General features: G+C 36.5%; 1 protein-coding gene across 2 annotated transcripts; it reads left to right on the forward strand.

The window, feature by feature from the left end:
• The first annotated feature begins 438 nt into the window (after positions 1 to 438).
• Positions 439 to 10,165, forward strand: LOC127862918 (ceramide kinase-like). 2 transcript variants are annotated; one of them, XM_052402193.1, is made up of 9 exons: positions 439 to 1,665; positions 2,349 to 2,528; positions 3,136 to 3,264; positions 3,487 to 3,550; positions 3,722 to 3,942; positions 6,861 to 7,007; positions 7,158 to 7,367; positions 7,588 to 7,772; positions 8,970 to 10,165. In XM_052402193.1, the coding sequence occupies exons 2-9, from the start codon at positions 2,357 to 2,359 to the stop codon at positions 9,177 to 9,179; spliced, it is 1,338 nt and encodes a 445-aa protein (XP_052258153.1). In that variant the 5' UTR covers positions 439 to 1,665; positions 2,349 to 2,356; the 3' UTR covers positions 9,180 to 10,165. The 2 variants fall into 2 exon arrangements, with proteins under 2 accessions (XP_052258153.1, XP_052258152.1); XM_052402192.1 differs by lacking the exon at positions 439 to 1,665 and adding an exon at positions 1,687 to 2,106.
• The last annotated feature ends 438 nt before the right edge of the window (positions 10,166 to 10,603 follow it).

Raw genomic sequence — 10,603 nt, forward strand, 5'->3', positions numbered from 1 at the left:
ACAGAGCGCAATAAATACGACTTTATCCTGCTTCTGTTGCAAAAATTGACCTAATAAAGCAGGGTCGAATAAACTAGTTGATCTGCGGGAGTACCTAGCTTGACCACGATCCAAACGAAAGCGCGTATTCCTACGCGCCGATTAACATGTTCTTATATTTTACCTTTTACAAAATGTGCTGATGTGCAAAAAGAGCTGATGGAATACGCCGTTTATTGTCCAAATATTTGTAACAGCAGATACAATAACGAATGGTCCACAATTCGTAATACGCAGAACTCAGTGAAAAACATTTTGATATTAGTGATCTACGTAAAATGCGTCGAGCACAGTTAACTATCGACAGTCATTAAATGCTCTATAGAGCACAGATAATACGACCTTTATATTAATGACCCACACCTTTTTAAATAAAGCTCATACAATACTGTCATAATTGACTTTTAATCGTAAAACAAAGGACCATGTATATATGGCCATAAATGAACAACTCTCCTTTTAAATAGAGTACAGTTAGTACTGGCATAAATGACTTAAACATTTTTACATAAAGCGCTCTCAAAATGTCCATAGTGACACACGTTATTTTTACACAGCAGTCAATACCGGCATACAATATCAAAACGCTAAATGCATCCAGTGCAGTCAATATGACATAAGTGGCCTTTAATATTTATACATAGAGCTTTGTCAATATGGCCATAAATGATACAAACACTCTTTAAACACGGAGTGCGGTCGCTGCAGCCATAACTTACACACACTGTATATACATAGAGCGCAATCAAACGACCATACATGACCCACACTATTTCTAAATAGAGCGCAGTAATCACGGTAATAAATAAGATAACTCTTTCCATATAGAGCGCAGTCAAAACGTCCGAAACTGACATACAATCTTTATAGATATATCTTTATCGCAGTTGATAGAGAAATGAATGACCAATACTTTGTATACATATATCGCAGTCAATACGACATTAATGACCAACACTATTTATACAAAGAGCGCAGTAAATACGATCATTAATGACCCTCACTATTTATACATAGAGCGCAGTAAATACGACCATTAATGACCAACACTATTTATACATAGAGCGCAGTAAATACGATCATTAATGACCCTCACTATTAATACATAGAGCGCAGTAAATACGACCATTAATGACAAACACTATTTATACATAGAGCGCAGTTGAAACGACCATAAATGACCAACATGCTTCACACAAAGAGCGCAGTTAATACGACCATAAATGACCAACATTCTTTGTACATAATAAAGCGCAGTAAATACGACCATAAATGACCCACACTATTTATACATAGAGCGCAGTAAATACGACCATTAATGTTCAACACTATACATAGAGCGCAGCGTATACGGCGATTAATGACCCACACTCTTTTTACATAGAGCACAATTTATACAGTCACAAAGGTCCTAAAGCTTTTTGTATACAAAGAGTCACAATAATACCTGTGCAGTGCAGTGGTGTCAGCCAACAACACGTTCAAGGGAGCCAACAACACGTTCAAGGGGGATTTCACATATGGAAACAGAATTTAAACATTGGGACGGTCGAGTGATAAACCTAACGAATCACATTGGTGCGCTTTAAAGAGCAGCTTTTCAAGGATAGGCAGACCTTGGGAGAGGTAAAAGCTTTAAATACATTTTCATTCAATTTAACCTACTTTTAAACTATCCCATTCATGGGAAAGATAATACTCTGAACACAAAACGTAAACTACTATTTAAAGAAACAGTAGGAGGAGTCTGAAGCGATTGGGGCATTTTAATTGGTAGTCGAAACACAGCGTGCGAGCGTAGTGAGGTATTTAAGTTTACAATAGTATGAATGAATTTTGGAGTTCGCTATATAGTAACATGTTTTAGACCAAATTGGATATTGATAATATTTGTATTATTGGACAAATTTTGATTTAAGTTGTAAACCATACATTGGAGAAATAGTCATATTGAAATGTCTGAAGCAAACATAAACAGCAAAAAGTATGTTGTGCGAATGTTGAGTGAAAAAATGGTTTTGGAACCATTTACAAAAATCAACTTCAGCGAACAGAAATTCTATAAAAGTACGCATTTGTATATTGTATTTTGTAACGTGTATTTATCGGTGTTTGAAACTTTTCAAATGTTTATATTATGTTTTAATGATTCAAATCACCCATGTTTCCTTGTTGTAAGTGATGAGGTAATAATTATTAAAGATATTTTAGGAGCAAACTACAACACATGTAACACTAAAACAGATACTTGCTCAATCTGTCTCGCGTTTACAGAAATGAAGTTTTATTCCATTTTCATTTCATTTCAGGGGAAATTATGTATAAGAATGTTGTGTCTGTGAAAATCTCTTGCGAATCTTGCCAGTGTGTGCGCGTGAGTCACGTGGTATCACGCACGAACAAGCGTCTGCGGACGGAGCACTGTGACATCCGGGCCGCGGAGAGCACGTGCAGGGACATTGAAGAACGGATATCCAGCTTCATTGCCAGTGAGTAGCCAGCATACGATACGACCGCAATGCTGCATGAACTGGTGTAGGGGTCACTTAAAATGAGTGCTCTCTTCGAACTACGTATTAGTAAGGTTTTACTATGATCAATATTGTACCAAATGTTTGCGGCATAACTGCATTCATGTTTATTTATGCATAGTAAAAGTTTTATTCATAACCCTCGTTATCAAACATTATTTAGAACATTGCCACAATGAGACAAAAGCGTATTCGCAAATAAGTAATCTTATTTTTTAACATGGTTTAGACTAAAGGATATGTCAAAGTGGCTTTTTTATAAAAGCATAACTTGATCAGTTTAAGTCCAGTTCTTATAATTGTATGACTTGTTTTCAAAATAAATATTTAAATTTGTCGTTTTTAGATAATCTTAAATTCAAATAAAAACCATTTTGACCCGTTTTATACAATGTTGACAATTCTGTGCAGTAAAAAGACAACAGCAATAAGCCGCTATATATTATATATATGTGTATTATATATGTTATAAATGCAATAGTCATTTGTATTAAAGTGTTACTTGTAAGCTCGTCTGGTTCACATACGAGGTCTCAGGTGAGAATGGGAATATGCTTACTTACAGACTTGACTAGACCGAAGCGTTTACTGGTGTTTGTGAATCCTCTGTCAGGGCACAAGAAGAGCGTGAAGATCTACCGGGCTAAGGTGCTTCCGCTCTTCAACCTCGCGGGCATACACACCCAAACAATAGGTATAGACAGTCTCAGTGCTAGATCAATATAGAGATCTTGAAATGTTTTACACACGCCATTTGACACGAATGATTTCTTTTTAAACGGATGTATAATTTAGCAACAATCCATCGTTGTACATACATATATAAGTGCATATAATATGGGTGTTCAAAAAGTCTGGTTGCAGACGCTTAAATACACACGCGACTTTGCTCGCTATTATATGATTTCCCTTTCAGAGACATCTCGATGTGGTGAGCCCATCGACCTCCTCTCCACGTTTGATCTACGATTAATTCACGGGTAAGTAAATCAATCGATGCATAATCTTGTTGTATTTCGTGAGGTTGTATATCAAACATCATTATCCTATATAAGTAAAAAAAGTTAATGATTGAATCAGCGTATGTATTCTTAAGTCTTGAATACATCGCGCTTGACTCAACGATGTTAACGTTTCTTTTTTCCCTCCAGGATCGTCTCTATCGGCGGCGACGGCATGTTCTCTGACTGCGTGAACGGCCTGCTCTCTCGCCTACAGACAGACTCAGGCGTCGACAAGAACGACCCTGACGCCGATATCACGACGTCCAACATCCCTGTCGGCATCATCCCAACCGGCTCTGGCAACTACTTGGTAAACTACATCCACGGAACAAAGGACGTGGAGACGGCTACCTTAAAGATAATTCTCGGTTAGTTGCTTTAGTTTTTGTGTGGAAAACAGTAATGCTGTAATAAGGCCACAGTGGAAAATCATAAATACAGCGTGAACATTAAATCAATGTTCAGTCAGATGCTCTTTTCGCGTATGATGCAATTCTGCTGAAAAGCAAATAATCCCCGACAGGACTTCAGTTATCTCCATATAGACTGGCTATAATTGGACATGACGAATGCGACACGTGGTAGGTAGATAATGTATTTATAACACTGCTCACATAGTGTGTCGTAATGTGCTAGTTGGGCCGATCACAATCTCGAATTTGTGAATATTAAAATAACGCTGCAATCTTGCTTGTCACATATAAAGAGATATTCATAGCTGTCGACGAAACTTTTCAATCTTCTATATTCGTGTTATCTTTTACTGTCAACACGAACAAATATAAGTACCTGTTTTAAGGACATACCACTTTCTGAAACAGTCAGAAGTGGATGGGGTTGTGTAAAAAAGTATTCCTTATATTAACATTCTATATTAGGTTTGGAACAATATGCACAATTAAAATATCATATCCTTCGGTGATACATGAACAAGTTCTAATGAAATCTTTCAAAAAGAGTAAATATTCACTTTTTTCATCTTATAAACCACTTTCTTCTTGGGCGTCCAAAGTCCTTATTTTCTTCATAAATCCACTGATACCAGCTAGAACATACACCACTGTAGAACATAGTGTTAGAGTATTATTAAATATAACACACTAGAAACTCTGAAAAAAGCATCCTTTTTTGTAAGAAAAAAAATGTAAACAACTTGAGTCTAATAGTAGGAAAAAGTATGGTTGACCAGAAAAGACAAAATTAAAATAAATTAGATTGAGACTTTTTTAATGTGTAAAACATCACTTTAACAAACACATTTATGATTTATATATCAGTATGCATATATAATTAATATATGCTATAAAATTAAAGGGATTTTATTAAAATGTTTTCAATATTTCAGTATCTTTCATATTTTTTATTGTAAATTATAATTTTTGGCCCACCATACCTGTTCAAGTGTACTATTTTTTGACACCCGTTGTTTACATTTTTTCTTACAAAAAAGGATGCTTTTTTCAGTGCTTCTAGTGTGTTATATTTAATAATACTCTAACACTATGTTCTACAGTGGTGTATGTTCCAGCTGGTATCAGCGAATTTATGAAGAATATGAGAAAATAAGGACTTTGAACGCTCAAGAAAAAATTGGTTTATAAGGTAAAAAAATGTGATAATTTACTCTTTTTGAAAGTTTTCATAAGAACTGGTTCATGTATCACTGAATTATGTTATTTTAGTTGTGCATATTGTTCCAAACTATATATAGAATGCTTAAATAAGGAATTATTATTTTACATTACCCCACCCACTTCTGACCATTTCAGAAAGTGATATGTCCTTAAAACTCAAAGTAAATTTCGAGCGCATACAATTACTGATCAATTGAAGGGTCTAAGTACTTGCTGGCTCATCGAAAGTAGCACACACTGAAAACCAAGGACTCGTGCAGTTTAACCGAGTTCATGACATCTCAGACTGCAGGCTTAGTCATATTTTATCAGTCAATTAAAAAGGAAGCTTGTGAAATGTTTATGGCCACAATAATGTATTTTCCGCCGTTAATTGCGGCCTGGTACATTCCTCGTGGCTCACGTTTAAATCGTTTTAATTCCTGAGGCTTCACGCATAGCCGGTAGCTCAGTAAACCACCGAGGCAGCGCTGCACTTCCATGGTTAAACATTTAAATTGCATTTCATTTGAATATGACTAATACACGAATCATCAAATATCTTCAGTGAAACTATACTTATGCCAAAATAGTTTTTCGAAAATCTCTGTTGAAATGACTGCAAAACCACCATTGATAGCTAAAGATATAATGAAACGATATAAACTGAGATGAGATGCACATGCTTAAAGCTGATGTATATATCTTTAAGGAATTTGTAAAAAAAATAATTAATACTCTGACGTAATATAGACTTCATTTGTCTGGTTTTTGACACGGTAATGAATTATAAATGTCTTCATAGCGTTATTTTGGGACGCCGTCTAACCACAATGAGGTGATTGGTCACAGGTATGGTTATAGACGAGCCAGTCAAACAAGCTTCTGAGAACTGTTTAAAGGGGCCTTTTCACGATTGGGTAAATTGACAAAATTGAAAAAAGTTGTTTCAGTTTCGCAAATTTTCGTTTTAGTTATGATATTTAAGAGGAAACAGTAATACTGAACATTTACCATGCTCTAAAATAGCCAATATATGCATCTTTTGACGATTTAAACCCCGAAAATTATAAAGCGTTGCAACGCGAAACGAATTGATAATTTGGAGAGTTCTGTTGTTGTCGTTATATTTTGTGAAACTACGAGGATTGTTTAAATGAAGTATAAAATACACTTGGCATTGTATCTGGAAGGATGGCCTAAGTGGTAGACTTTTTACTCCAAGGACTCCAGGGGTCAGTGGATCGAGCCCTGCTGAGGGTTATCTTTTTTTCTTTAAAAAAAATTGTATTCTTGATTTTTTACTGGAACTTTTTATATCCAATGTTAACATTTATCAATATAGAGCATTTAATGACAAACTTCAAAACATGCCAAAATCTGTGAAAATTCCCCTTTAATGGTTCTGCGAACACACGTGCTTTGATACACGTCTGCTTATCCGTATCTCGTGGCATGGTATTCAATATACGTGGATTGTACTTGTACGCGTTTTTCGTAATCGTTTAAACATGTGTGTGTTGTTTATGATACATGCTGTCTATCTTTTCACAGTGAATGTTACGCATCAACCGGACTGAACTTGTTCTTTTTAGATCTTATCAGTTTAAAGATAAAATTAACATTGAAATTAAAATGAGCATTACAATATAGCATTCGATGACTACTTTAAGGTGACCATCATATGTCCAACGTGGTGAGTTTGCATCAAGAGCAGAAGTTGAGCCGGTACGCGAGCCTGCTGATGGGATTCGGTCTGGTGGGCCGCATGATGCACGACTGTGAGAAGTTCCGTTGGCTGGGACCGTCACGATATAATGGTGGGTGACTAACACTTGAACTCTAAGTTGTCCAAACATGCACCGGTATTGTCTTGTACAGTTCTTCTATACAGAGTCAATATTTGACGAACAGTTAACTTTACCCTAACAAAAACTGACTTGTTCAACAATTGTATGTGTACTTAATAGTCGTTCCGGTAGCTACCCTGACGCAACGGAAGTTGGTGGATGTCCATGTAGAATATGTGCCAGCAGAAGAAAAAAAGAGCAACCACTCGTTGATACCTTTGAAGTATTCCCGGCAGGTGTCTCTGCCCGCGAGTCATCCGACCAAAAACAGGAAGTTGCTTCCGAGACTAAATTCAGTGCCCGTAGAACCGCCAGCATTCAACAAAGCAGGTAGGCGTATGCATGTTTTATTTATTCACTTTGAAAACAAAACAACACTGCGACAATAGCTTCATAAATCAAGAATTGTTTAAGCTATATTAATGTAGACACCTTCGGATGCTTTACGGACAATAGTATGCTATGTTTTCTCTTCTTTTTTTTGGGGGGGGGGGGGGGGGAATTATGCAAGACGTGCAAATTATGCATAACCACTTGGTTTGTGTTTCAGATTGGCGAAAACTTGATTGCTCTGTGTACGGTGTGGATACATACGTGGTGACGCAGAGAGAAAAAGGCGGCTCTCTCGTGCCCAGGTTCGCTGACGGTGCGCTGACGCTGTGGTTGACAGAGCGCTGCAGCCTCCCGGAGCACGTGGAGCAGCTCTCCCGCCTCCAACACGCCAAGGCTGGATATGTAAGTACAGGCACACTGTAACCAACTCATGCGCAGCGAACAGTTTTGTGCTACATGTGTATGTGCAATTTCGTTCTGTCAGTACGGTTGCCGTATGTTTACTCGAAACGAGCGAAAATAACCACTGGCAATATAGAATACAATATAATTTCTTTAACTCGAACATTGATAAATTGAAAACCTATGTTTACAGCAACAAATCTAAATTCCCCGTTGAAATGGTTCACTTGAGCCATTGTTTTGGTCCTGAATCCTGCGTAAGATTGCAATATGCCCTTCATTAGTCGAGATTTTAACACATCTAATAGGAAATCATCTTATCCTTAGGTATACACAATTTGTTGTTGTTTGCAGTGGTAGAACACGAATATTCGCATCTTGACAGAAAAGATGTAGGTCAATTTGAATTGAATGACAATACATAAACCAATGATTTGGGTATTTTTTCTCTGTACCTCGTCATTTAGCGGAAAAAAGATACGTTCACTGAGTTCCAAAAAACTTTCAGGGACTGCATCCGCCAGGACAAACCATCGTAGCATATATCGAATAGAATTTTATTAGCGTAAATAGCATATTTATCGTTTCATATTTATATAAATATTTTATCATATCAGTTAAGTCTGCAAATCATAGAATATTGCTGACAAATTAGAAAGTGTATAAAATTTCATGTTAATTTGTTTATATTTAAACTTGGTCCATATAATCAACATTTATATTTTTCAAATTAGTATCAGTTTAATTGTTCAACTTCTAATACATATTGCTCACTTTGATAACTAGAGACAGTCGATAAATGGAGGCTTCATTTTTGCAGCCCTCCAGGCGCGACTTCGAGTTCAATAAGTTTTACTGTAATAGGTGTATTTAATCTCTCAACACTATATTATGAAAATCTTTGTTAAATATACAAATCCTCTTTTTAAAAGTTAATTTTGTTATTTTAGGGATTAGCATTTATTTCAACTTTCAGATTTAATCGAGATGTTTTGATACCGCTTATTAACGAAGATTATCTAGTATAAGGCAAATCCGTACTAGCCTTTGTTTTTTCCTTTAGGTTAATAAAGATACCCTATATACTGAATTCTGTGGGCTAGTTTAAGTGCCTAGTTTTACAGTTTTTAGCACTTTATAATTCAGTCGTAAAGTGCTTGACTGTTGTTTGTAACAAGTAGGTCTTTTCTTCTACAGCTGGACTTTGACTTCATTCGGCAAGTTCGCACGACCAGGTATCGAGTTAAATTGAAAGATGCGTCCTCTAAAAACTCAGAAGGCGGGCGCCACCAAAAAAAGAAATATTACATCAACGTGGATGGCGAGGCAATAGAACTTCTAACGCACGAATTCGAAGTGAAGCTCCATCATTGTGCCATGCCAATATATGGCAAAATAGATAGTTGAATTTCTTGCTATAACGTGTGTCAAAAACATTAATTTTCTTGGGCTAGCTGTTAGATCGGTTAGTCGCACAGAACGTTTTTACGCAACTCGGATAAGCATACGCATCAATTTGCCAACGGCGCCTGCGTACGTGCCAGAAGGAAGCGACCCCAGCCTGTGCATGCTGGCAGATAGGAGGAGGGAAAAGCACACAATCACGTATGATAGCACGTGATAGTGTAGCTCATGGAATTGAGTTCCAGACACATTCACAGAGTACACTTCATACCATATATGTCTAGTGTCAACGGCAATGGGACAATTCCTCGGGCGGTGTTTTGACAGTTACAACCTGCACAACTAATCTTGGTGAACAAGTGGTCGTAGTACCAAGCCAAGAGGTTGTACATAGAACGTGGCAATCTCTGATTTCTGAAAACAAGATAACACATCTGTACAAATTAAGTATACATGTAGGTTAACCTGTAAATGGTTTAAGCTTTGTTATATTTCCGTTATGTTACGATATATATTTCATCGATGTTTACATTGGTGTATATGTTAATTTCAGTTTATACACTAACTGTCAAAATAAAACGCTTTACATATGTATTACTCACATTTATTGACAAGTACACACTTTGTACTGTGTTCAGTTAACTGCGACGAGTCATTAATGTTTAATGATGGAACAATTTTAACTTGCAGTTCGGTTACGAAGACAGATGGTCTCTGTGATATTTATTTACGTTGTTATTTATGCGTTCGTTCATTCATATATACTTAAAAGTTGCTTATGTAGATGGTATTTGCACAATGTGTTCTAAGAACAAAATTTGTTAACAACGTATTGTAAATATACATATATGTGTATAAAAACATGTATGTAAATTGTTTACAACGTTAAGTGAAATCGTTTTCATATAAAAAGTATCATATTGTACACATATTTGTTTACCAATGTTGTTATTTATTTGATTAATTTGAGAAATAAAACATAAGAAATCGATTTGTCATAAACCTTCTAATAAATACAGCAATGTTCTTTCAATATCACATAAATATCTGCCACACTCAAATAAACAGGCAAGCTTTACTCATTGTAACACTAGGACAACGGTCACTGTCAAGCAAGGAAAAATCAGTTACTGTCACACAAAGACGCATCTCTCACCGTCACACTTTTAAGCCTCAATCACCGTCAAACTAGTATGCCTCACTAACTGTCACACAAAGACGCATCACTCACCGTAACACGTGAAAGCCTCAATCACCGTCAAACTAGTATGCCTCACTAACTGTCACACACAGACGCATCACTCACCGTAACACTTGTAAGCCTCAATCACCGTCACACTAGTAAGCCTCGCTCACTAACACACAAAGACGCATCACTCACCGTCACACTTGTGAGGCTAACTCACCGTCACACTAGTAAGCCTCGC

This window comes from Dreissena polymorpha, chromosome 16, assembly GCF_020536995.1.
Source record: "Dreissena polymorpha isolate Duluth1 chromosome 16, UMN_Dpol_1.0, whole genome shotgun sequence".
In the NCBI taxonomy this organism is placed as follows: domain Eukaryota; kingdom Metazoa; phylum Mollusca; class Bivalvia; order Myida; family Dreissenidae; genus Dreissena; species Dreissena polymorpha.

Coding starts and splice junctions, on each gene's coding strand:
- LOC127862918 (XM_052402192.1), top strand. CDS start 1,995: ATGTCTGAAGCAAACATAAACAGCAAAAAGTATGTTGTGCGAATGTTG. Junction 2,107..2,348: donor CGAACAGAAATTCTATAAAA/GTACGCATTTGT, acceptor ATTTCATTTCAG/GGGAAATTATGTATAAGAAT. Junction 7,773..8,969: donor AACACGCCAAGGCTGGATAT/GTAAGTACAGGC, acceptor TTTCTTCTACAG/CTGGACTTTGACTTCATTCG.